The sequence below is a fragment of the Ambystoma mexicanum genome, chromosome 8 (assembly GCF_040938575.1).
Source record: "Ambystoma mexicanum isolate Mex_15411 chromosome 8, UKY_AmexF1_1, whole genome shotgun sequence".
In the NCBI taxonomy this organism is placed as follows: Eukaryota; Metazoa; Chordata; class Amphibia; order Caudata; family Ambystomatidae; genus Ambystoma; species Ambystoma mexicanum.
This window is the reverse complement of record NC_090929.1, coordinates 1,520,255,952-1,520,283,228: the sequence shown is the minus strand read 5'-3', so window position 1 is coordinate 1,520,283,228 and position 27,277 is coordinate 1,520,255,952. Positions and strand designations below refer to the sequence as shown.

The 27,277-nt window shown below is 45.8% G+C and overlaps 1 protein-coding gene across 1 annotated transcript in view; it reads left to right on the top strand.

Moving 5' to 3' along the window:
* Positions 1–27,277, top strand: part of CFAP43 (cilia and flagella associated protein 43) — a 1,012,780-nt gene that overhangs the window by 448,466 nt on the left and 537,037 nt on the right. The window contains exon 13 of the mRNA XM_069611745.1: positions 20,373–20,525. Within this exon, the coding sequence (XP_069467846.1) occupies positions 20,373–20,525 (153 nt within the window). The remainder of the gene's footprint in view (positions 1–20,372; positions 20,526–27,277) is intronic.

The window sequence follows — 27,277 nt, the reverse complement described above, 5'->3', positions numbered from 1 at the left end:
ATTGACTTTTTATATGTACTCTATGCTCTGCTGTGTTATGTTTCACCTGCATGTTTGACCTTGTAATTAAAGTGTATATTTTTCAGTATACCAATGTGGCGTGTTCTATTGTGGTGACTATTCAATATAATTGTACCTCCCTGCTACCCTTTGTCGCTCTTGAAGTTAAGCCTCACTTTAATGCTAAACTTACCCCATAAGAGAGCTTGTTTTTTTTTCCTTTTGTGTGCCACACTGTTCTACCATTACATTAGATGGTTACAAAACCCTCGCCAGAGGGTTCTACACAAATCCCCTAGCAGTTGGCAGACTGAGAGTCGCATCAAAGCTCACTGTAACTTGCTATGGTGCTGTGATTAATGGACCTGCTTGGACTTTGCCCGCGATTGGGTGGGGGCCAGAAGCTCTAAGCATTTCTTTCAAAAGTCTACAACTGTGTGTCTAACACGTCCCAAAACCTTCTTAATCAGCACAACAGCCACTGGCCATACATGAACTCCTTCCCACCCATCCCACTCACCTGGTTTTCTGATAGCTCATTAACTTTAGCTTTAGAATGATACTGGAACACAGCAGGGAAACTTCACAGGAAACTAATGAGATGAGGAGCAGGAAGATAACATGTGCATTGTGGACTCCTCAAAGTGCCCACAAAGCAAAGCAGGGTGCACCACCGCTTGGCCTAAAGGGAGGTGATTTGCCTGGCATTGAGGCAGCTTTATTGCAATTGGGTTTTAATTTGTTTTTTTGTTTTGTATTATACTTGATTCAACTATTTTACAAACTTTTACAAGTTTTGTGAACCTTTAAAGTTTGTTTCCCTCTCTTTGTTCCTTTGAGTGGTTAAAAGTTTTAAAAGGTCTTTCTTTATGGAAGATGAAGTTTTCTTGGCTCATTTTTAATGTTATTGTGTTTCCTGTCCACTCTCGACAACTTATTTGTTGTCCAGATCAAGGCTTTCTATAAAGTTTCCTACTGCAATCACCGGTTTGGTGTTTTTCCGTTCATCAGGTACGTCCACCAGTAATCTTCATCTAAACTACAGAAGTACGTGAAGAGGTGACCGAGATGTGTTCTTCTATTAGCCGATAGGCCTTGGCAGTTGAGAAGAAGATGTTTTAATGTTTCAACTGTTTGGGGCTCCTCACAGTATCAGCATTTGGCATTTGTTGGATTTAGTTTTGTCTCGGATTGCTTGGATTTCTTTGGTGTTTAGAATGTTTACCCTGGCTCTCATGAAGGTTGAGCGTATTCTTTTGTTGGGAAATTTCACTAGATAGATTACTGGCTTGTTCTGTTTCTGCACCGATATGGGTAGATGCATCGTTAGCTTGTTCCTTCCAGCCAACTCAGCAGTTAAGCACCAGTCTGTTTCCTTCAGTTATTTTGGTGTTTTTGTGGGATTCTTCTCTAGCTCCTCCTCGGAGCTTCCAATTTCCTCCAAAAGTAGCAGGTTTTTGCAGACCCACAAGGCCAACATGTTGTCTCCTTTGTTTATTTCTTTCAGAATTATCTCGTAGATTTTCTGGTTTGGTGAGCGAATTTTCCTAAACAGCATTAAGCCATTGAGATCGACGGTGGCTTTTAATGAAGTTAGGCTTAGCTCTCGTCTGATTGATGCTATCGGAGTTGAGGTTGGCAAGTGGAGTATTTTTCTCCAAAGTAGTCCTTCTAGTTTGGACCAGAGTTCCGACGGTATAGCCGGCATCGCTTCTGCCCCGTAAACTATCGCAGGAACTATTTTCGTTTTGTAGAAAGTTAGGGAGGCTTTGAGGGAAAAAGGTCTGAACTTTCTGTCCATCATCTGCGTCTAAATGGTTAGATTTCTGTTTTTTTGACGAATGGTTTCCTGCATGGGTTTTTCTTGAGAGTTGGTACTGATGGTTACAACTAGGTTTCTGAAGGCTTGCACTCTTTCTAGTTGTTCTTTGACCAGGTGCTATGATGGTATTTTATTTGTTTTAGGAGCTTTTTCAAGGATCATCACCTTTGTTTTTGATGTGTTGATCTCTAGGTCATTTGATGTAAGGTAGGCCAAAAGGTTGTCAAGTTTTCTTTGAAGGCCTACAGCAGTCTGATCGATTAGGTAAATGTCATCTGCGTATAAGAGTCTAGAGATCTTTTCATTGCCCACAGATGATGGGAAGGTTCAGATATTTTTGTCAGCGAATTGAAGGTCACCTATATAGGCGTTGTAGAGCGCAGGTGCCAGGGGGCACCCTTGTTTAACCGCTCTGTTGGTGAAGGTAAAGAGAGGAGCCCCACTTTGTTGAGCCGTACCCTCCTAGAAGTATCTGTATGGAGCGCTTTGATTGGTGCTAGTATAGATGTAGGGCAGCCCCAATTGGTGAGTTTATGCCAGAGTTTGACTCTGTTTACCTTGTCGAAGGCCTGAGAGAGATCAATAAAGGCCAATATGAGACGAGGAGAACCTTCTAGCACTTTAGATTTTAAAATGCTGTGTGTCTTTATGTTGTCTGAGGTTAATAGGTTTTTTGTGAAACCTGTTTGAAAGTGATCATGGCCTTTTGAGGATGATGTCCATGATTTGAATTTTTCTAAAAGAAAGGCTGCAAAGAGTTTACCAATACAGTCCAGTAAAGCGATGGGACGATAGCTGTTTGGGTTTCCCTTGTCCCCCTTTTTATAGATTGGGATGATGTTGGCAGTTTTCCAAGATGTAGGTATTGTGTTTGTCTCGTCACATGTTTTGAAGATTTCCGCAATCAAGGTTGACCAAGCTTCAGGGTTGGCTTTTAGATATGCATTTGAAAGCCCATCTGGGCCAGGCAATCTGGATATTTTTAACTTGTTGATCTTGTGCATGATGGTCATTTTGTCTTGCTCTATGTCCCATTTGCCGTGGTTGAGGTCTGGCTCCGGCTGCTTTGATTGTGGTCTATCAAAAAGTTTTGTGAAGTGCAAGATCCACTCGTGCTCACTAACACTGTTCGATAGATTATCTTCAATCGTTCTTCTATCTGATGAGATTAGAGACCAAAAAGCTTTGGCCTGTTTCCCACTGAGTTCTCAACATGTTTTCTGAGTCTTCCTGATTTAGAGCGATTTTGTATGCTTTGAGCCAATGTTAGTAATTTTTCAAACCTGTCTTGGCCTCATCTCCTGAGGCGTTGGAGGGATATTTTTTGGCGTTCCGAGTTATTCGCCTCCGTTCCAAGCATTTCAGTCTCAGGGTTCAGTTATTCGAGTGATGGTGAGTCGTGGTAGTTTTGGTTCTTGAGACTGGACACTGGTATGGGATCAGCAAGGGACAGTAATCCGTTGGTGACGATTCGATGTTCAATTTGTCTGAGTTTTTATTCACCAAATATCTCCTTGTTATTTGAGCGATTGCTGTATCATTTAGTCTGAGCTTGGTTCCAGTTGTGTTGGTCTCCACTTTTGCCTCCATATTACAGTCCATGATGGTTGGTTATGGATGTTCCATTTCCCATTGAGTCTTAACGAGGTTGTGATCACTGTTCAATGTACGAATAACTTCGAAAGAGGTTATACTTGCCAAAAGGTTTCTGGAGGTGTAGATGTGGTCTAGAGGGGCTTGTCTTCTTGCGAGATCCCATGTTGGAATTATCAGTTTGTTCCGTTTTTTTTGCCAGTGAAGGTTCTGGAAGTCCCAGTTGTCCAAGATTGAGGTCCATTGTTTCCCTCTGGCTACTGATTCAGGATCAAAGTGAGTTTGGTTCCTTTCGAGTTTATTGTTGGAATCCGTGTTTTGGCCGGTGGATTGTCCTAGCGAATCTATTGTCGCGTTTAGGTTCCCACATAAGATTATGTAGTCTACTGAGCAGACATGATTCGAGACGTCCATTTTTGTGGTAAAGGAATCCACTAAGAAGTCTCTGGGATTACAATAAAGGTTGATCACCAAATAGGTTTTAGGTTTGATCTTAAGGTTCACTGAGTCTCTTGGTTGCCAAGATATTAAGGTAGCAAGGATGTGCGGGTCTCCTATCATTTTTTCTAGGTGAAGGGAGCCCTCAGTCCTGATGGGGGTAATGAGTCCGGCTCGGGGTCTTCCAAGTGGACCTTTTAGTGCTGGGGAAAATGCAAGTTCGCAGCCATCGATGGACGGTTTGTTCGTCATCCAGGTCTCTTGCAGACACAATAGGTCAAATAAACCTAGGTTTATGTCTGAAGTGGACGTCTGGTGAGGGAAACCCCTCGTGTTCCATGACCCGAGGGTTAAAGAGCTGGTTGAGTTTTTTGCTACAGTGATCAATGGTTTAGGAGGGCATGGCACTTTGCTTCGTTGTCAGGATTTGTTGGTAATCAGGGCTGCCGGTGAGCCAGGACCAACTTTTTAGTTCCTCTTCTGTCTTCCTTTGTTGCGTAGGATGTTGCACTTCGTTGATTCTTTTGTTTTTTGAAGTGTCTTGGTCGATGGTAATGAACTAATTTATCTGGGGGCCTTAATCACTACCTCTATGAATTGGTCAAACACCACTTTTCTAGAGTACTGCATTTGTGTTCATTCATTAAAGAACTTGCTCATGAGAATGATCTCAGGTTAGCTTTCACTGATGCTATGCACAATCCTATAAACAAATTGTATTCTGGGGCATTTATCTCGTCTTTTGGGAGATGGCATTTCTCATCTTCAATACTTTCATCAGATCTGTCGAGGGATCTTCATAACTTGCTAAGCAAAATCTGCAGGAATTCTGCTGCAAGGGAATGCATTTTTTCTTTTGTGCCTTCATTGATACTGAAGTTCTAATTATATTTCCAAGGGAGTCAGGTTCACCTCTATTAACAAACTGATGAGACCTCATTCTTAATGTGGTCCCTTTTCTAATACTCTTTAACTTGAGAGAGCAAAATCGTTTGGTCTTCTGTGGTCCCTAATCTCTGGTAAGAAGAACATCCATCCAAAGCAACGACTGGTAGATACAATGTGTAACATATTGATCCAAATCAGGGTAGCCAACCTGACGCCCTGCAGATGTCTTAGCCTACATATCCCATGTTCCCGCTCCATTGAGTATACTGGATAGGGCTGATGGGATCTGTGGGCCAAATCATCTGGGGGTGACTGGTTGGCTACACCTGGATTCTTCTGGACCATCCCACCCACTTTGCTCTGCTAAGTCGGATATGATGTGCTGCATCATAATCTAACATGGCGTAAAAAAGGAAGCCATCTGGGGAACGAGACTTGTAGAAACCTGTTGCAGAGGAATGACAATTACCAGAAGTTTCTCTATTGAGATTTATAAAATCAGTACCAGTCCAGCCTGCTGTGCAGCAGAGGCGGTGTCCAGTCATTCATTCGAAAACAAAAGGATCGAATGCAATGCATTAGAGTCAATACATTCGAGTCAAAGGAGGACCGAAAAAAAAGACTGAATGCCTTTTTTTAATTTATTTTTTAAGGGGGTTTTGGTATGGGTAAAATTAATGGTTAATGGCCTAAAAACAGGGGTTTCGGGGGGGACCCCCCCAAAAAAACAAGATGTAAAAAAAAAATAATAATTCTGTCTTTTGACTCGAATGTATTGCATTTCGATCCTTTGTATTCGATCCTTTCACCCATAACCAGCAGAGGCCTCAACCAGTTGAAGTTGTTGAAGTTGTTGAAGTGGGAGTTCAAGTACTAACTATGCCTGAAGATTATGTGGTGGGTCAGAAGGAGGACGCAGACTCTGATAAGCTATTTAACTGTAGTTAATATTAAACAAAAGGAGAATGCCTGCCTCTCCCTATATTCCAGTCCCATGCAGTGTCCCCAAGGGCCCCTGTCCTTTAAAACAACTGTACCAAGCCACTCTTTGATCACCTCAACGCCTTGGGCATTCCCTACACCAACTTTGCTGATGACATGCAAGTCGTACTTCCAATATCAGGGAATTACGCCCAGGACGTCAAAATGATTAACCACTTAGTGTAATTCAGAACTGGATGGCCGCTGTGAGATTGGCACAGTGACGACAGAAAGCCACAGACACAAGGAATCAAGTTTTCAAAACCTTTTTTCAAAGAAATAGTGTTGGAAGAATACCTAACTTGCCCATCATCAACTTCCTCCTCTTTGATAGGCGCATCCTGTGCCTTATAAATTTCCTCTCCTCTCCTGCTATCTCCTTTCTCCCTTCTTCGTCTGCCTTGCCTCCAGCTTCTGCTACTACTCTGGCACCCTCTTCCTCCTCCTCGGCTATTTTGCCCTCTCATCTTACTCCCTCAGGCTTTTTCTACAGCTCAGCAGGGAGTACCTCTGATTTCTACCCCTCCCTGGAAGGTTTTTAAGGATGGCAACCTTCTCCACCTCGCCACTCTTAACTCTTGTTCAGCCACCAAACACTCCTCTGACATCTGCCATCTCCAGGAAGGATTTGACCTTGATGTTCTTGGTCTCACTGAGACATGGTTCACGGCCAGCTCTGTCACAAGCTTTGACACTCTCCTTCCTGATGGCTACAAGATCCTCTCCACGCACAGATCCAACCGTTCCGGCAGGGTTGTAGCCCTGATCTTCCCGGAGTGGATTCCTGCCTCTAACATTCCTATGCAGGCCTACTTCTCCTTTGAAAGTCTGGTCTGTAGGCTTTCTCTCTCTCCTGGCCACTCTCTTGCAGTGGCTACTAAGTACCGGCCACCTGGTCAGATCTCCTCCTTCCTCACTGAGTGGGCAGACCTCTCTGCCTGCCTCCTGGCCTCAACCACTCAACTCCATCTGGATGCCTCCTGTCCCGCCACTGAACTCTTTTGCGACCTCTGCTGTGACTCTCTATTCTTCTTTCTGGCCCGGCACACTCTCAATGTTCTGATTTCCTCTGACATCCCCCTCTCTATCCCTCTCACCACTCTTCTCTCATGGAGTGACCACTTTCTCCTCACCTCTCATCTGTCCCTTTCTACCCCCCCAGGACAAGCCTATCCCCACACTGCTACCCACCTTCTCAGTCATTCGACCCATGAAGCGCGTGTCAGTTGAGGCTTTCACCGCCTCCTTCTCTCCCCCCTATTGTTCTCCTGGCTGACTCACACCCTGACACAGCTCTTTCCATGCTCCATTCTGCTATCTCTGATACTCTCGATGCACTAGCCCCTGTCATGAGGATCCACATTAAGCCTAAAGCCAAGTGCAACTCCTGGTACGACTCGGATCTCGTCACCCTTAAACGCAAGTGTAGGGTGGCTGAGAGGAAATGGTTGGCATCTTGCAATCCTTTGACAAACTGGCCTGCCGCCTGCTCCAAAGGCAATGCTGACTCTCTGTCCTCACTAAAAAGAGAGCACACATCCAAGCCCGCTTTTCTGTGGCGACTAACAATTATGCTGAACTCTTTAAAATGTGCAAGGAGCTGGCCAATCCTACCGCAGTCTCTATCTCTCCTGTCCCTTCCCAGGCCATCTGTTTGGCCCTGGCATCTCACTTCATCTCTAAAACCTAGGCTTCTCCCTCCAGTCTATCCTCTTCCTGTGGCCCTCAGCCCCCTTCTCTGCCTTCTCTCTCTTTGCCCCAGACGAGGTTTCTAGACAAGTCCAGTCTATAAAAACCTCATCAAAACAGGTTCTTCCCTGTTCTTCCAAAAACATCAAGGACCACATTGACACCCTTACTCCAGCCCTGGCTGACTCCTGCAATCACTCTTTTGCCTCTGGAACCTTCCCTCCCCCCTCTCTCTCCCCCTGAAGCACTCCCTAGTGCACCTTCTTCTCGAGAAACCCTCAGCCGACCACTCCCATCTGACTAGCTATCGCCCGATCGCTATCACTCCTTTCCTGGGAAAACTCCTGGAAAAGCTGGCCATCTCCCAGCTTAATCGTCACACTGAATCTGTTGGTTGTCTCCACAACCATCAGTCTGGCTTCAGACCAGCCAGAAGCACGGAAACTGCTCTCCTGAACATCTGTGAAGACCTGCTCTCTAACCTTGATTTTAATCTTCCCTCTGTCCTCATCTACTTGATCTCTCTTCTACCTTTGACACGGTCAACCATGCCATCCTGCTCTACCAGCTCCGTGATAACTTGGGTATCACTGAACAGGCTCTGGCCTGGCTGACTTCTTTGCTCTGGGACCGGCCCTCCCAGGTCCAACGTGGGTCCTTCCTCTCCTCTATCTCTCTATCTCCGCCTGCAGTGTTGCCCACGGGTCTAACCTCTCTCCCTGGTTGTTTAACCAATACCTGGCACCTCTCGCCCACTGTATTGCTGCTCTCTGCCCCAACTTCCAGTGCTATGCGGATGACACCCAGCTTGCTTTCATGGTCCCCTCTGCTGCCTCTTCTCCTTCTCTCATCCCAGATTGTCTGTCTGCAAGTGGTGCACCGCCAATGATCTCTGTCTGAATGCCAGCAAGATGCAGATCCTCCTCATCGGCACAACTGCACCCCTCTTTACCACCACCCTCTGGCCGGCCTCCCTTGGCCCTCCCCCTGCTACCACCTCTGAGGCGAAGAACCTCTGGGTTATCTTTGACTCCTCACTCTCCTTCTCTCCTCATATTTCCAACGTCTCTAAGAAGTTAAACTACCAACTGGACCTCCTCAGAGTTATTCTTCCTTTCCTTAAAGCTTACTATATCTAGAGCTCTGGTTCTCTCTAGGTTTGACAACTGTAACAGCCTTTTTTTAAATCTGCCTGCATCTACTCTCCGTCCTCTGCAACTCATCCAGAACAGGAATGTGAGACTTGTCCTTGGCCTCAAGCCCAGGTATCGTATCTCTCCAGCACTGAAATCTCTCCATTGGCTCCCAGTGTCTGCAAGGATCAAGTTCAAGAGCCTTTGCATTGTCCACAAGGCCTTCTTGGGCCTGGGACCAAAGTATCTCCAGCTTCCTCTTCTGAAGTATCTTCTTACTCAAGATCTTCACTCCACACCTCCAACTCCTTGAGGGTCAGTCGCTTTTCAAAGCAACGATTCAGGGGCAGAACTCTCTCTTTGGCTGGCGCCTCCCTCTGGAACAGCCTCCTGCATCTCTGAAACTTGAGCAGAACCATCTCTGGTTCCGGAAGCAGCGCAAGATTTTCCTCTTTGCCTCTGTCTTCTCTCTTCCGCTACCTTGCTGTTCTCCTGTCTGATACTGCACTGTTTACCTGGCTACCCTCTGAACCACAGGCCCAGGTCCATGCCCTCCCAGTTGCACACCTGCACTGCCTCCTGGCAACCCTGCACTTGGGACTGTTTCTGCAACGCTACAACCCCCCCCCCCCTACCTGCACTTATCTAACACTTGTTTTTCTGCACTTAATCCCTGCACTGCCACCTACTGGCTGCACTTCCTGTTTTCGATGTTTGATCCTCTGTCTTGCACTTGCTCCCCCTCCCCTTCCCCTGGCACTTCTTCCCTTCCTTCTCTCGTGCACTTGCACGATCTCAAGTTTGTTGTCTTGTCCCCCACCTTGTTCCCCTCCCTTGCCTCGTCTGTCTGTCAGTTGAAATCAAAAGAATGTCTGTTTCTAACCTATGCTTGTCACTTTCTAGAAAGATACTTTCATTACAAGCATGCCGGTACAGAAACAATGGTTCCGCTGAGCTTACTGGCACCGTTGATTCCGACCGGCATACTACAGGTCTGTCTGCCCGTGCCGCCGTGCCCGACAGGTCTGACCCTGCCGGGCACAGCGTCCACAGTAGCCAAACCGTCACGTTTTTAACGGTGCCGGTGCGTCTGTGGTCCCCACTCCCATAGATTCTATGGGAATGGAGACTTACAATTTACCGGGGCATGACTCTCCGGGCCGCTGGACTTGTAATCGCACAGTGACACCGGGAAGTCAGGCGCCGGGAATATTTACGGGTCTGCAGTATCACCGGCATGGTTACCGCCTGACTCGTAATGAGCCCCATTGTGTAGGGGTTTGGACAACATATAAAAGGGTGTATCAAATAATAACAGGATAGCACTGAGGTTGCTCCACAACTCTCTTCCAAGTTCATAAAAATGTTACTGGAGCTGTCTCATTGCTCCCTTCCCCAGGCTTGAGCTACTTGGGATCAACAAAGTTCCTTGGTATTCAATAGTTGCATCAAATTCCACAAAGTTCACTTTCTCAATAACGCTCTGGTTTCATTTGCTTTATGAGGGATTCCCTTCCCCATCCTCCAAACTACTCTTTAAAGCTCTTTCTTATTTCGCTTCATTTGTTGGGGTACCCTGGGTCTTGGCACAGTTTTGGATTGCACACTCCACCCATTACAGGTCTTGCAGCCCGGGGCCCTGGGGTTTAGCTTCCACCCCCTACTCTGTATCACAGTTCAAAACAACTTTGTCACAGTTCACCAACTTCACATATCAGAGACTTTCGACAGCGCTAGGCCTTTTCTTCCCCCTATGCCTGACCACTCTGATACCCCCTATGCCCGACCACTCTGATAGTATATTCTTATGTTTGTGCTTCTTGCACTCTTGAAGTCTCACTTATTTTCATTTGGGTTTCCCCTTCTCCTGGTTCTATGGCACTCGTTTTATTATTTTGCTCCCAGTTCGCTAGTTCCCCTCGGCAGCATGTTTTCCTTCACATTCAAATCCTTTTTGGGAGACTCAGCTTGCCACAATATTTCTTGCTTGTGACGCTTGCATGCTTTTTTCCCCTGACTTCTTGATTCATACACGCACCGGGTTTCCCTTCACATCAGAAACTCACCTGTCGCTGCATTCCTTGTTACAAGTTTGTCTCTTTTAGCCTTCGGGTCTGGGCCCTTCCATCTACCCCTCTGACACCTCGGGTCAGTATCACACACAGTGGAAACAAGCACCTTTTATCGAGCTGCAAGCAGAAGTCAGCAAGCCTTCCAAGATTTGCAAGTCCAGCATCTTGGAGACACGGCTCCCTCTGCATGCTCTGACCCACACCAAACCATGGGCGAGTTTCCCGGCATTCCACTCACCACCAAACTCTGCTGGGCTGCTTCTCCTTGACCTCTGCTCCTCCTGCTCTCAAGGTTCGGCCTGCCTACAAGGCTTGCTCTGCTCCCAGCCCTCGTCCGCCTTGTCGTTTGGGAGTGCTGCTTTTATACTTGCAGCTATAGTTGATAGCTTTCAAGTGTCTGCATTCAGTATCAAGTGCCTGACTTTGCCTGACCTCGTTAGTGGGACATGTTGGTCTGTAGTTGGCCTCCCTCTTCTCAGTACTGTAGGCACTTTTCCCATAGGTAATCTTCTTTATTCTTGGCTGCCTCTTCCTCGTCAGTACATGTTGGAAACGGGGAGGGGGGAGGGAACGGGATAGGACTCACAGTAACCCATGAAGGCTGTGGGGTGTCAGGTAGATGAGTGTCAGAAAAGGAGGGATACTATTTCTCACCCTCAGGCATCCCCTTCCCAGTCCCTGAGGACCCTCCACCCAGGTGATCCTCCCGCACTAGTCCACTCCCAGGGTCGGGATCCAAAAGCGATGGCTCTCCCCTGGTCACCTGTGTAGAGGATTCCCCGGGGAATAGGACGGGAAAACCCCTTAGGTTTTTCACAATGCCTACAACCTTTATCTGAGCGATGAGAAAACGGAGCTTCTCATTGTAGGCTCATCTCATCATCTAAGCACCTTCGACCCATCCTATTCTTCTTTCCTCATCGACGGAAATACCATCCAGGTTTCCAAGCATGTGAAGACACTGGGCGTTCATCTTGATGCTTCGCTCAACATGTCCGACATATCAATGCGCTGGCATCCACCACTGCCAAGCTCATCTCCTTGAGCAGGAAATGAATGTCTCTGCAAAATTGCCTAACTCTCACGTGAGCCATTATTGGCAGTAAGATTGACTATTGCAATGTGCTTTTCTCAGGTACCTCCTCCAAAGACCTTGCAAAAAATGCAACTCTTACAAAACACAGCCATAAGACAATGATTGGGCCCGGCGCATAGTGCTGGGGACCCCTAGGGTGTAATTACCCTGCAAACACTCCACACGTCCTTCGTGTAACCGTTTTTTCACCGTGGTGAATTCCCTTATGTTATTTAGAGCTCCTGCTCTTCATTAGCAAATATGATATTCACTGAACTGTATTTTGCTAATTCTTTTGCTGCTTCACGGCATGTGCCTGCAGCCCTCATCCCCATAGCCTCTTCCTTCTTCTTGACCTGTTAACACCTCCCAACCCACCCCCACACCATGATTGGGCCTGGCACCTAGTGCTGGAGACTCGGAGGGTGTAATCACCCTGCAAATACTCCATATGGCCTTCGTGCAGCCATTTGTCCACCATGGTGAGTGCCCTTATAGTTTTTAGAGCTCCTGCTCTAGATTAGCAAACTCGATATTCACTGAACTGTATTTTGCTAACTTCTAGTTGCTTTGCAGCGTGTGCCTGCAGCCCTCATCCCCCATAGCCTCTTCTTGCTCCCCAGGCATTCCCGCCTCCCAACCTGCTCGACACTGTGATTGGGCTTACTGACCCAATTAGGACCTTTCACCCAAGGCAGCCCCTCTACCCGTGTAGCCCCCTCAGTGAAGGGCCTCAAGCCAAAGGGCAGCTCCTGCAGTAGCAGCTTCAGATTGTGTTTGCCAGCTGACCCTGCAGTGCAGCCATCAACCAGCACTGACCGACAAGAGCGAGTGTAACGCTCACCTGACTCCCACGGAGGCGCTGTCCTGGTTCGCGCTGCTGTGACCTCTTCTAAGGTGATGCCCAGGGTTCGGAAGACGGACTGGATCGGGCCCCCAAATCTGGCTCGTCTGGCTCGTAGAAGTATCCTTCTGTAGGCGAAAATAGGGGATTAACTGTCTGCAGGGTAATGCAATCGGCCTCCCACTTTCCCCTCTCACCCTCCTCGAAACCCTTCTGTGATTCCTCGTAGCATCTCACCTTAGGGTCTGGAAGGACGAGCTCTCCATCCTGCTTCTGATGCAGGGGCGCGTTGGTATCCAGTTACTTCACTGGATTTTCGGATTGGTGAGAACCAAACTTGCTTGGCTTCCAGGTAAGTTTTTTGATAAGAGGTTCCCCTTGTGTCCATGCATTAATGTACTAATGCTAGTGTCTTTTTCCCCATAGGGGCCGGGGTACGGAATGCCGGGGAACAGGCACCGACCCGAGATGAGAGGTGAAATCCTTGTAGAAATCAGGTAAGTCATTAATGAGCGTTTTTTGGTAATGTCTTTTCATTCGCTCATTAACGCTGATGTCTCTTTTTCCCCTTAGGGGCCGGGGTCCGGAAATGCCAGGATGCGGCGCGGACCCGAAATGAAGAGGGAATGAATCAACAGGTAAGTCTTACCATGGAGATTTAGCTTTCCTTATTCCCTTCTCTCTCTCACCTTTTGTTCTGGTCTTTTTCTCCCTAGGCGCTGGGGCGTGACTGCGAATCCGGATGATCGCTGCTGAACATGGAGGCGCCCTGAAAAGGTGAGTGGAATGCGGCGCTGCAGCGATCGACGCGATGAGCTTTTAAATAAGTCTTCCTTTTCAGGATTGTCGGCGAGATGTCTCCGGGATGCGGATTTAGCAGGTAAGGACTTTTCCTTCTTCTGTTCTCTTCTTCTCTTCCTTTGCAGGTGATCCAGGATGCTGGCAGGCGTGGCAGAAGTCAGGATGCAGGAGCAGACACGGTGAGCGTCCAGCTGCTAGATGCAGAACAACGCGAAGCACGTGTGGCTGTTCGGGTGGGGTTTAAATAGCCTTAGAAGAAGTTCCAGGTATGTATCCTTCCTCCAATCAGGTATGTATCCTTCCCCGACCACGCCCGGATGGTAAATTAGTCCCACAGGTAAAGTAGTTCCTTTCAGGCCTCAAGGAGGCCGGGATCCTGCAGCATGGTCTGCATCAGGTAAGTGCACCCAAGCACTCCCATAATGAGCCTGGCGTCTATGGCGCCAGGACTGATGTCTTTTATGAGCCTGGCGCCATAGGCGCCAGGACACTGTCCAAAGGGCCCCTATATGGGGTTGCTGGGTCCTTCCTTGGGGACTGGATGTCCGCTTTCGGGGACGCAGGGCTTGAACTGGGTCCCCGGGAGCGGGCATCATGACAGCGAGGTGCGGTTAGGTGGAGCAGCCATCACTGCTCCCTATCAAACTATGCCACCTCTCATTACCCCTATTACCAAAACGCTTCTAGTCTGGTGCATGTCGCCCACAGTTGTATGTTTTCTGGCATTTAGGCCAACTGTGTTAGCCATATCTGGCATTTAGGCCAATTGTCTTAGTTAGCCATATCTGGCATTTAGGCCAATTGTCTTAGTTAGCCATATTTGGCAGTTGGGTCCCTATCCAGGAATCCCAAATCTAGGTGTTTTTCATTTTCTGTAAAAACTTGTCTGAAACTTGGGCTCTTTCCCCTGTGAGATTGCCATGGTGATAAGAGGTAGCCACAGACACAAGGAATCCGTTTCCAAAAACCTTTATTCTTTAAAAAGGTGGTTGGGACGAATGCCTAATTTGCCCCTTTCTATATGGGAGAAGTCTTGACCATAAAAAGAAAAGAATAATAGTCCAAAGCCTGTCTGTCAAAAACAAAGTCTGTGTCTAACCTAAGTCTGCCCTCACTTTCTAAACAGATACTGTGTGAAGGTTTGGCCAACATAAAAACGGTGTGGTGAATAATATCAGGATGGTTCTGCAGCTTTCTTCTCCAATGTTCATCAAACGGCAATGGAGCTGGCCCACAGCTCCCTTGCCCAAGCTTGAACCACTCCGAATCAACAAAGTTCCTTATATTCAAACAGTTCTCACAACTTCCTTTTCGGGCTTCTCTGGGCTTTTCTCTTCCACAGACCCAGGAGCCCTCTTGATTTCAAAGTTCACAATTCACAGCTTGTTTTCAAAATGACTTTCGGTCTTGGACCACAATTTCACAAAGTTTATTCTCATTCTTGATTCAAAAGAGGTTCCCTTCCCCAATAATTCCACAACTATTATGATTCATCAATTCTTCGTATCTGAGACTTTCAAATGTGCACAGTTCTCTTTACTCTATGCGTGACCACTTCGACATCAACAATTCCACAACTATTGTGTTTCACCAATTCTTCATATTGGGGACTTTTTGAATGCGCAAAGATCTCTTTACTATATCCGTGACCGCTCCGACACCTTGGCTTTTATGGGATCGTGCCTCAGGGACTCTTTCAGACTTTTGATATAGTTCAAAACAGGATCGTGCCCCGGGGACACTGTATTTGGTTTGCTCACTTTTCTGCTTCGCGGTTTCGGCTTGCTATTCCTATCTCGCCCAGCTGTCCTCTCGTGTTTGGCTTTAGTTCTCACTTCGAGCTTCGCACAGCTCCCTTGCACTTTCGCAGAGTTACTTTCATTCCACTCTTGTATATTATAGTTTACAATAGACAATTGAAGCTTTCTCTTCAATGCGTCTCTCATCCCACGCTTGTCCTTCTCTTGCTACAAATTATCTCTCGCACTTCACTTCTTTCACCAATCGGGTTCCCTTCTTACTTTGAGCTCACCAGGTGTGATCAGCATAGCTGTTCCGGTTAATTCTTCATGTCGAAGTCAAGGACTTCTCGCTTGTGCCTCTGACACTTCTGGGTGGCCTTGCTGGCCCAGGGAAGCGAGCACCTTTCAAGGACTTTCCCCTTTGAGATTAACATTGCATGCAATCCCGTTCTGGCCCCTTGGAGACACAGCTCCCTCAACCTGCTTTCTCCGGGTCCTCGCAAACCACAGTCTCTTAGTGTCTCTGTGCTCCATTCTCTGATAACCAACCTCAGGATGCTCAGGCTTTCCCAGAAGCCCATCAGCTCGGTCTCTGTTCATGGACTATCTGCTGATCTGTTCGATTTCTCTCGCCTGTTCCCCTCCTTATAACGATAATGGGAGGGATAATGGTATAAGAGTGTGTTGTCTTCTTTTATCCCTTTTCTCTCAAATGGGTTTTTTTTAGAATGGCGTAATGAGTTGGTGTAAGGGTTTGTAGAGGCTGAGGGGAGGATAGGTTTGGATTAATATTATAACCGAATGTTTCCTTGACCTTACCAGGAGAGTTTCTTTTTCTTCTCACCTTAATTTTAGGATTGTGTTTAAACGGATGTGTTTTCAAATATCCCATAAAAGCTTCGGGACAAGCTTTGCCCCTTTTTCTAAAATAGGCATAATACTGCATCTCACCTGAGTTTCCCCATGTGCACTCCCCAAAGTTCCCTCATCCAGGTGATCCTCCCTCGCTTGTCCGCCCCCAGGGATGGGATCCAAGAGCGATGGCCCTTCCCTGTCCACCTGGATAAAGGATCCCCAGGGACTACACGTGAGAAAACCCTCTGGTTTCTCACACCCCTTTACCCAGGAATCTCGAATCTAGGTGATTTTCATTTGCTTCTGTGTTTGAAACTCAAGCTTTTCTCCCTCTCTCCAGGAAACTCGAATCTTGGTATCTTGAATTTGCTTCTGTGTTTGAAACTCAGGCGTTTCTCCCTCTATCTAGAAAACTCGAGTCTAGGTGTTTTGCATTTGTCGTTCTATTCGAAGTTAGGCGTTTCTTCCCTCTCTCCAGCAATATAGGCATCCTCACATCCATCCAGCACCATGCTCCCAGCTATAGCAGCTCCATCGCCTCTACTGGGTCCAGCCTGAGGTGCACTCTAGCGTTACAGATGTTCTCAGAATGAAACAACATCAGAACTAAGTCTCCCCATTGTAAGGGACTGCAATCTTAGGTGCTCCACCACTCCAACAATACTCTGAATCTAGGGATAGCTAGGGATAGTTAGCCAAAAGGATAAGCACACCCAGGAAGCACCATCCATCTCTGCCACAAATCCCCTCCCCTCCCTACCCAATCTGTTAAGCTAGCAAACCATAAGACCCCTTCGTCCACAACCACAGGTCACCAAAAACCACAAAGAAGCCAGAGGACAACCACAACCGTAAAAAAATAATTGGGAAAGTGTTGCCGGTGGGCTAGGGACCCTGTGACCGGACCACCCACCAGAACAATTCACAACCACCAACGATGCTAGACACTCCAGCAAGAAACCAGGACCGCACAGGAAAAGACCAGAAACATCTGGAAGGAACAAGAGGGAAAACTACGCCTTCGCTCCATATGTCACCAAAACTCTAGGGCACCAACAGCAACTTGAAGGACATACAGAAGAGGAACCAGAAGAAGTGAATAACTCTATACGAAACCTAGCATATCTACTCTATGATGAAGCAGACCTTGATGAACACACCTCACATCCTGAGAGCAACAAGGAAACCTGCCAACAAGACCACCATAAAACAAAACCAAGAACAAAACAAAGCACAGCTAAAAAAAAATGCACTGCAATCTAGTAAACACAAGATCAATGTCCAGACATGCTACAGAGATCTACGATCCACTCTACGATGGTGGAATAGACATCTTATTAATCACAGACACCTAGGTAGATGACAACTACAAAGTCACTCTACACAGCTGTCTAACCGACAACTTCAAATGCATACAGGTAAACAGAAAAGAAAAAAGAGGAGGAGGACTTGCAATAGCCAAACAAAGAACACCTGAAAATAAAAACAGATGACCCACTGAACATCAGAAACTGCAAATCCTGCGTTCTTCTCCTGACAGCGAACTCAAAAGCAAACCTCACATTCATACTCATCCGTAGACCACTGACCTATGACGCAACCTTCATAGACACCTTTGTAGAAGTCATCACAAACCTGGCCATCAAACATTATCACCTGATTATCCTCATAGATTTTAACATATGGTTTGATGAAGAGAACGCAAACTCACATAAATTACTAATCAAGCAACTCAAGACAATGAAACTACCCCAGATGATTAAAGGAGCAACACACAAACCAGGACACACCCTCAACGCAATCTTTGCCAACAAAAAACTAATCTCAAGTGCCCCCCCAATCCAAATACTATGGAGCAACCACCTCATCATACCATTTGTGATCCAACGACCAGCCAAAGCACCCAAACAGCCCGAAAAGTTCCCCACTATCTGGAAACTGAAACAATAGATAGCATCTCCCGAAAAACCCTTCATCCCATCACAAAGGAAAGCAGTGGCAAGATGGTTTAGACCCCGCCTCAATACAATGAAAAAAACAAACCGGAAACTTGAGCTAGAATGCAGAAAAAACTATGGCCAGGCAAAAAGAATAAACTATCAAAAACAAATCCGAGCATACAAAAAGGAAACTCTCAAAGCCAAAAAGAAATACTACAACAACCGAATCACAAAAGCCACCAACACCCAGAAAGAGCTATTCAGCATCATAACTGAGATGAGAAACCCACCTGAATGCAACAGCACACCTAACCTTTACAAACATTATGCAACGACCTCGGAGAACACTTCAAAAATAAAATCACTGACATACAATGTGTCATACAAAGCAGACCAATCAACCAGACCATGCACCATGCCCCACCTACACTGGAATCACAGAACAAGCTGCAAAGCTGCACCCAAATATCAGTAGAGAGATTCGACAAGTTGGTGAAACTTAGCAACAAAGCAGGCTCCCCAATAGACCCCTGCCCACCAGACATCTACAAATCAATCCTTACACAGGGCACGCCATTGGAATGCCCCAGAAACCTCTTCAACGGATCGCTATCAATGGGTAGACTACCGAAGGCTTTCAAATCTGCGTTCATCAAACCACTGCTCAAGGATACTATGGGCAATGTGGTACACCTCTCTAACTACAGAACGATATCAAACATTCCCTAACTGGCAAAGCTACTAGAGACCTATGTCTACGAACAGACCGTGGAACACGTAGAAAAGCGCCAGCTATTGGGCCAGGCACAAGTCGGCTTCAGACCCATGAGAGGGAAAGAGACGGCACTTCTCTCCCTCTGGGATGACTTAAACACCAATGCAGATTCCAACACAAACTCGGCACTGATACTACTCAACCTCTCAGCAGCATTCAGCACTGTCAACCAGAACCAGAAGGTTTGCAAGTGAATCCTAACCCACTTCAGCATAAATCCTAGCAATGGCGGAATACCTTTCGTTTAGGAAAATACTGCTTTTGAAATATTCAACGTCAGTTGGCACTAGGAATTCATTACCTCATTAAAGCAGGTGAAGATTCCCGTACTCCTATATTTTACACTGCAGTTGGCCACCACTTACATATTTTTTTATTATTTTTAGATTTTGGGGTATAGCTTTGATAGTACACTATTTTGGCATACAACAGTTTCCCCACACTTCTTCTGCAAGAAAACTGCAATGTTCTCTCCTTTTTCCTATTTTTAGTTTTGGATACTAGGTGGTGCTTCGGTGCCGCTTATAAGCCAAAACGATTACATTAGAGTGCAGCTAGTAGGGAGACAGTGTGTGGGTGTTGTTTGGTTCTTTACCCACCCATTGACTAGCCATGGCCATGCTAACCCCTGTGGCCATTCGTACACACCTGAAACACATCCTCCTGGGATCTCTTTGAGCTATATCTGTCAAGCAGTAACATCAAATGTTGGCCTGCAAGCCTTATTTCCAATTAGTCTGCTAAGAGTTCATGGCTTAATTGCAACTGTAAATGCGCTGCAGGTGTAATAAAAATATCTTAACCAAGGGTGCCTTCAGCCACTTGATTTATATCTGTTTCTTGCACCGAAGTCTTGTTAAAAACCAGCACTGACAAAACCCATGGTTTTGGCTTCTGTATAAGGTATTAGATATGCCATTTCCAGGCACTGCTAACGTATGCTGAGTTAGTCGCATAATTTTTCAGCTGTTACCATGTTATGGTCAAGTACCGGCATTAGGGTGCTGTCTGGCAAATGCTTGTCCCATGCCTACACAAAAGCCAAAACCGTTGGCTTGCCAATGCTTGGTTATTGTGGTGTTGTAAATGCCAATACTATGATCTTGTACTTGCCAAAACATCAAGGAAATGGTAGAGCTGCTGGTGTGGCATAAAACATGTTATATGTTTGAGATCACTGCAAAGTATGGGAAAAGGTCATTAAGGGTCTGCTTGGAAGATATTCACTGGGACATGGATGAAGGGATGAGCAGAGGCTTTGCTGGAGGGGGGCTTTAGGGGCTATAGCCCCAGGTCTTTTGGTTGTAGCCCCGGATTGAATCTCAGAGTCTACAACCAAAAGGCTAGTTAGCCCGGAGTCCCGACAATCCCGACATTAGTGTAGCCCTGGATCTTTTCGAGACCTAGCAACACCCCTGGTGATGAGGATACTGTGCCACATGGATATTGGGCACATATGCACGCAATATACCCATGCCTTGAATTCCTACAAGAAGCAATGGCATTCCTCGTATTTGGGGGTGCAATTATTGTGGGAATTAGTTATCGCTTCATGCAAACCATGATCTTATGTCTATTTTTGGGGTTTGTGGCTGCATCCCTTTTAGGAAGGGGCGCAACTGAAGTCAGTGTGTGCAGATGCCATATAATCCTCTCTCTGAACATGCAGTCGGACAGCTGTAGCGAGGTATTTGCAAAGATCACATTGTTTCCTTTTTGTGTAGAGATGGGTGGTGAAATCCTCAGCCTCTCCACGCTATTGGATACGAAGACCTCGCACGTCCATGCTTTGGCGCTCGTTTGTCCAGCAGACTCCCAGGAAGCGGGAAGGGGCACGCACCTCCAGTTGTTTTCTCTAGCACCACAGATCTTATCAGGTAAAAATTATATTGCGCCAAACCCTTATTTGTTTCACAATTATAAAATGTTGTGTTTTTAGTGTGGGCCATGCGTTTCAATCTTGTTTGTGTAATGTTTTGTGAGTAGTGGGATAGGAACGTCCTGTTTTATTAGTAATCATATCAACTGGACCGGGCCAGTATTGTTACATGAGAGCATGCACTATATATTATGTGTCCTTTCGGTTGATTATTTTTTTTATTTAAATTGTTTTGATAGCACATTGTCCCTTATTTTGTTGTGCTTTGAAAAAGAGAATCCGAGCTGGAAGATCCGAATTCGACTTAATTGCTGAAAAACATTTAGTATGTTGTAATAATGCTGCCTGTAAGCTTTGGCACACTGTTTATTGTTTCTCTGAGTATGTGGAAGGAATGCAGATCTTTCTGCTTTCTGAGATGTTGTTTTGTGGAACATGTTTCTGTTAGTAATGTGCCCCAGTTCTTATGTGTCAGATGTTTAGAAATTGAAATCAAGGGCTCGCACAGACTGTGAAGGAGCCATTTTTTTTTACTGTAAGGTTGCCTTGTCATGGCATGGCTAATCTTACGTTACCACATTTGTGGACCCACACACATGGGTGATCTTGTAGGGCTGTGGAATGTCTGAAAGATCAGTAATGCGCACTACTGTGTTTCTGTTAGCACACAGTCTGGAACTGCGTGGAAATTAACAGGGCATTTACACAATGATATTACAGAGACGGAAGCAAATTTGACCAGCTTATTCAGGTCTATCTCAGTGCTGTATGCATGGTTGGTTATTTCAGTAGCTAGTCTAGAGAGTCTGTGTGTGGGTTGTATTGGCGCGTGAGCTGAGTGAGTAGTCGAGGAACCCGCAGAGGAGAGAGTGGGAAGTTAGTTGCATTTGTGGGCTCTGAATTTCACTGCATCACTATTGCAATTTCAGGGGACAAGGTTGCATGACACTGCTAGCACCGTGTTATATGCTGTGCCGGGGAGAGCAATATAGAAGTAGCAACATAATAGCGGTTTGCAACACTACACAAGTCATTGCCTTTCACTGCTGCTATATGGGCATCAGTCAGTCAAAGAAGATGTATTTAAATTCATAAAACATACAGATAATTAATAATTTCAGTTCTACAAACCTGTAGAAAATATGGCGTATCTTAAGCATCTAAAAAGAAAGGGTAAAAAAATGGAATACTTTGAATATATACAAATAATTTATATCATACCTAAAACCTACTTCTGATTGATAGCAGATGGACTTGTTTGCGACAAGGCCTGTATAAGGTAAGAATGCTGTACCAGTGGCCAATTTTAAAAATATCAATTCTAATTTACATTACCCAAAAGGCCTTATTTACATTAAAGGGTCAATGTACCGTTCCCTTGAATAAGATTTGCCAAAAAAGAAAACATTTAGTTAACTCTCATTACTTTGGAAGGTAGATGGACATAACTCATCGACACATGCTGTACCTTTCCACTTGCAGTTAATACACCCCAAGAGGTGATAGATTGGATCTATCCACTGTGGGAAACCTGACAGTGTATTACTTGCAAGTCCCCAGGGATCTGTCTTCCAGGTGGCCAAGACACGGCCATCGCTATTAGATCCAGTTCCTGGGGGTGGACCAGTGCGGTAGCATCACCTGGATTGGGTCCTCAGGGAATAGAATTGGGCTCCCGACGGGTGAGACGCGGCACCCCCTTTCTTATAACACCTTTTCCCCATCCTACGTTGTAGGATGCTCGGAGGTTCTACCCCCGGCCTCCTTTTCCAACACAAACACTTTCCTACACCAAGACAGACAACAGACCAACACTAGGGCCGTTTACCTGACATGTCCCAACACAAGGGTCAGGCAGTGTCAGGCAATTAACAATAACCATGCACACCTGGCAGCCCTTTCCCTTCCCCACGGGGATAAAATACAGAGCACGAAAGCACACTTCAAGCAAGGCTGAATGCACAAGAAGCAGCTATTTAGGACCGGCAGTTCAAGCGGAGGAGAAAGGCGGAGAGACCTGGAGGGATGACAAAGATGCAATTGCCCTTGCCCTTTGCAGCTCAGATCCGCAAAGCCACCGAAAGGGAACTCATAAGAGTGAGAAGTCCAGCTGGTGTGTGGGGTGACAGGTGTCAGCGGCACACTGCGCCCTCCCACACTGATAGTCAAAGCGGGGAGAAGCGCTAGCCGCCGTGGTGCCGTCCTTGACTCAGAGACTGGAAACTCCAACAGTTCAGAAGAGCCAGTGAGTCGGAGAAGACGGATAGTAAAACCAAACTGTGCTGGGCCCAAGGTTGCAGGTGGCAACCTTGTTGAGCAATGAACGTGTGTAATTGAACTTTGAGGAAGCCCTAGAGGGGGGTTCAGAAACAGAGTGGTGAAGAGCAGCAGTGCGCTCATTCGAAGGACTCTAACTTGAAGCCCTTTTGGGGTTGCGTTGTTTTGGTGGAAAATACAAAAACCAAGAGGCCTTAGTAGAGGCTGGTGTGAAGTGTCAAAGTGGTCCTACTAGGGTCGAGCAAAACCCTTTGTACACTCCAAAGTCTTTGACATATAGAGGAAAGCCTGACTGGGGGCTGAGACCTGAACTTAGGTAAAGGGAAGAACCTAAGGTGTCTTGTAATCTCTGCCAAAAGAAAGCAAGGGGAAGGCAATCCCACGCTTTTTCTGATGAAACGATTGAATCATGAACTGTGTTAGAATGGCTATGTGAACCTGAGGGAGGGATGCCAAGGGAAGCACTAAAATAAGTAAATCCTGCATTGTGATGAAACTGAGTGAACTGTGAAATTGGCAAATGTGAACCCAACAGAGGAATGCCTGCAAATTGGGAGCATACAGTGATATACCCATGAACATTGTGGCGACAAGTGTGAACCCGGCTGAGGGATGCCCGCAATTAATAGTTGTTGGAAAAGACAGTGATACTGTTGAGTGCTACATTTTGAGTGAAAGGCTGTTTTGAACCCAATTGAGAGAGGCTAACATGGCAAGAAGGATCAGAGCCCGGCTGAGGGGATCCAAGGGGCCAAGAGCACTCACCTAGCATTAAAGATTAGCAAAGGAATTTTATTTTTTTATTGGTTATGGTTCAGCAGGCCTTCTAAGGCAAGAGACTTTGCCGGAAAGAGACTTGGTCCCAGAAGGTCCTGGCATTGTTGAAAGGAACTGTAACCTTGTGCTGGCGAGGCCCAGAAGTGTGCTGTGCTCAAAGGTCCTGCCTTGTCCCATGCTGATAACATGGGGAAGGGAGACCCCTGGTTATAACATCCTGACTTATGTGTGAACACTTCTTTCTTTTATTGTGAACATTGTCCCACACTCTTTTTGAAATCAGCTGTAAAGATTGGCAATAGGTTTTTTAGTATAAGCCTTCTTTATTTGACAAGACACCAGTAGGACTGCCTTATTATTATTTGAGGGTCGTAGCTTGCTCCTATCTTAGAATTAGGTTTAGTTTAGGCGTTTTCCCAACCCCTTTACAAAGTTTAATAAACACCCTTCAACTCTGATCACTTGTGTCTGTCTTTACTGTTGCCACCATGAGTTCCTTACACCACTCTTAACAAACACCTTTGCGTAGGTAACCTGGCCCAGTAGGTATATGCTTCTGGCTCACTGTTAATGATTGGCACCCAATATAGAGGCATAGAATGTTCATGGTATTGTTGATCTTCACTTTTGCTAGCATACAGCTGGTACAGGACATGCTTACTCTTCTGTATCGCTTTCCCTAGCATCTCGTCTGGTTTAAGGCACCAGTTGCCTGGCACTGTTTTAAAGAGACATCCCTTAACAGAGATCAATGAGGGGACTTTATTGACCGAGTCACTATTGCATATATCAAATAGTACAGGTTTAGTTAATGGGACCACAGGATTCAACCAAACTGATAACCTCAAGAGAAAAGGTTTGCAATTAATCAGGTCAGTAACAGGCTGTAGAGTCAACTCTATATGCAAGGCATACACCGGAGCATTGTGGTAGTCCAAAATGTCTGCTTATGAAAGAGTCTTCAACCGTTTATTTAATGGTTTGTTCAACGTATCTCCAAAGTCCTGCTCCATGGGTTACTTCTAATATAGTTTTGGCTTTATAGACATTTAGCTTAAATGAGATAGTTTAACTCGCAAGGTGTTCTGCAAAGCTAAGAATTGCTACGGTAACTTCTTTCATAAGTATTGATTGTTTTAACATGTGTTGGTGAGGTGTTGGCAGCAAAAGTTAACCCTAAGTTAGGTTATGATTTTTTACTACGCAAATCCCCTCCATAGTGCCCCAAAACCTTGTCCTTATGTAGGTAAATTGTGACCACAGCCATGGTATAAACCAAACATTGGTCTGTGGGAGAGATGGAAGCAGATGAAGAAGAGGGGGTATTTGGGGATAAAGGAGCGGGTGGAAAAAAATTGACTCGGGGGAAATGGGTTGACATACGGACATGAAAGAGCAACATTGATAGAGGGATTCATTGTAGTGATGACTTAAATGCCTGGGAGGAGATGAGTAAGAGAATGTGAAAAGGGATCAGAGTGAGAGCTACCACAAATAGGAAACTTCAATGCCCTGCGTTGGAGTGATGGTGCTGTGGAGTGTGATATTGCTATATATTCTGTAATGGATGTGTGATGGCCTGGAGCTGTGATCAAGAGTACCGGAATGTTTTGGGGGCCACAAACCTAATACATGCCCTTTGGCATAAGGCAAGTAGGGGATCTAGAAGATCTGGGTCGGCTAACCGAGGGGTCAGAGCAAAGGTAGGCTGCTTGCAGAATATGTGTGGGTGGAAAAGTAAAGGGGGATTCATTGAGATTCTTCACCGCCTTGAGCTTCCAATGGGTGGAAGGGAAGAAAGTGAGGAAATAGTGCTGTCTCTGGAGACTGTCTGAGGAATCTCCAGTGATAAGGCGACTCCCAGGCGGCTACCCCGAAATCCTTCATAGAGTCTGATATCTGGAAGCCTGTATTCTCCTTATGTAGAAAACCAGAAAAACACATAGCTGAATGCAAATTCTGAGTGAGCAATCCTCAAGTGAAGCCTTAGGGGTAATTTTCTAAAAAATGCAAATTGCTGATTTGCTAATCTCCTACACCTTGGAACAGCAGGAAAATAGGGCTGATCATTAAATGGAGGCGCAAAAGCAAAACGCCTCGCTTTTACGCCTTCATTTATTGACGAAAATACCCCTTCTAGTGTAATTTCTTTTAAAAGGTGATTTATTATTACAAGCTACTACATATATATGCCAAGCATGAAAACACAGAGGTGTACAAGGTAGATGAAGGCCCATCCCACCACCCCGAACCAAATGCACTAAATCAGTGTCTCTCCTATTCACAAATACACAAAAAGTGCTCACCATCTGCAGGTATTGTTCTGTGAACACTGGTCCCCACACAGCTCAGAAATGACTATTGTGACTAGAATACACCATTTTGAAGGCTCAGTGCGAAGAGAGGTTGAATATTTGTGTTCAGCATAGGCAATGTTTTATATGGACAAATGGTGTTTAGAGTCTCCAAAAGAAACAAGCTGACAAAAGTCAAGGGAAGGACTTATGAAAGCAATTTACAGTGTGGGGGCAGGAGATAGTGTAGTTGGGTGTAGTGAAAAGGAAGCGCAGCAAAGGGAAGTATGCATTGGGAAGAGAAATGCAATGTGGGGGAAGCAGGGAAATGGGAGACTGGGTAATGCAGGGAGAGGACGAGAAAGAAGACTCTCTATGAGGGGGTGGGTAGGGCAAGGAAAGGGAAGAGCAGAGAGTTAATGCACAACTAAAACTAAAACGGACCAAAAAGGCCAACCCAGAGTGTTACATACAGTGGGAGGCTGAGCGCTACCTTGTCCCAATTCAGAATGCCTTACTTGTGCCATTTTGCTATTCCAACAAGACTTCAGAGAATATACTAATTCAATATCCATGATGATGATAATGCTGCCTCCCATATGTCACCCTCCTTAACTGCCTCATGCTCTCGCCATATAGATCTACGAGGGTGCGATCCAAGGAAAAGCCAGCCTCCCTCATGTGACCCATTTAGAGAGACGATTCCACTTATCGGTGCCCTGGCTAAGTAGTTTACATTTAGTGGGGCTTGCGTTTTTTTGGCCATTGTAAGAAATGCATCTTTAGTGTTGGGTGGCATGTAGACCATAGCCATATTTAATGCAACATCATTCTATATCACATAAGAGTAATACACAAGTATCGGGCACGAATGATTTTAGGGTCCGCACCATCAAGACTGGGGAGCTTCAAACAAACTTTTAAAAACCTCATAAGTAAGCTGGTGGTGGAAGATGGCAGATAAAAATAATCTCACATTTTCCTACCTGGTTTTTGCCTTTCACCGTCATTTATTGGAGGGGAGGAATGCAAAGTCATAGACATGGTATAAAATCTAGTTGTGCAGGAAGGATTGGGCTCTGAACATTTTTTTCAGCCTACCCCAGAGAACAAGTTGCTGTCACAGTGGCATGTTTTCACTGAGGTGGCTCTGACCCCAGCTCATATGGCTAAAGGATTAGAATGATCCAGGCGACCCCCCCCCCCCATTGGTCGCTGTGACCAAATGTGGAGAAACCAAGAAGGTGAGCAATTCTCCTGCCCGAGGTTTGATCTTGCAAGTCTGCTGCCATATAAGACCCTAGACCTCTTCTGAGAAGCCGGGCTGAGTAAGGGACTTTTGCCGTTATATGAACACATCCTTACCACAAAATTCAGTACTGCTCTGGACCTATGGCCTACT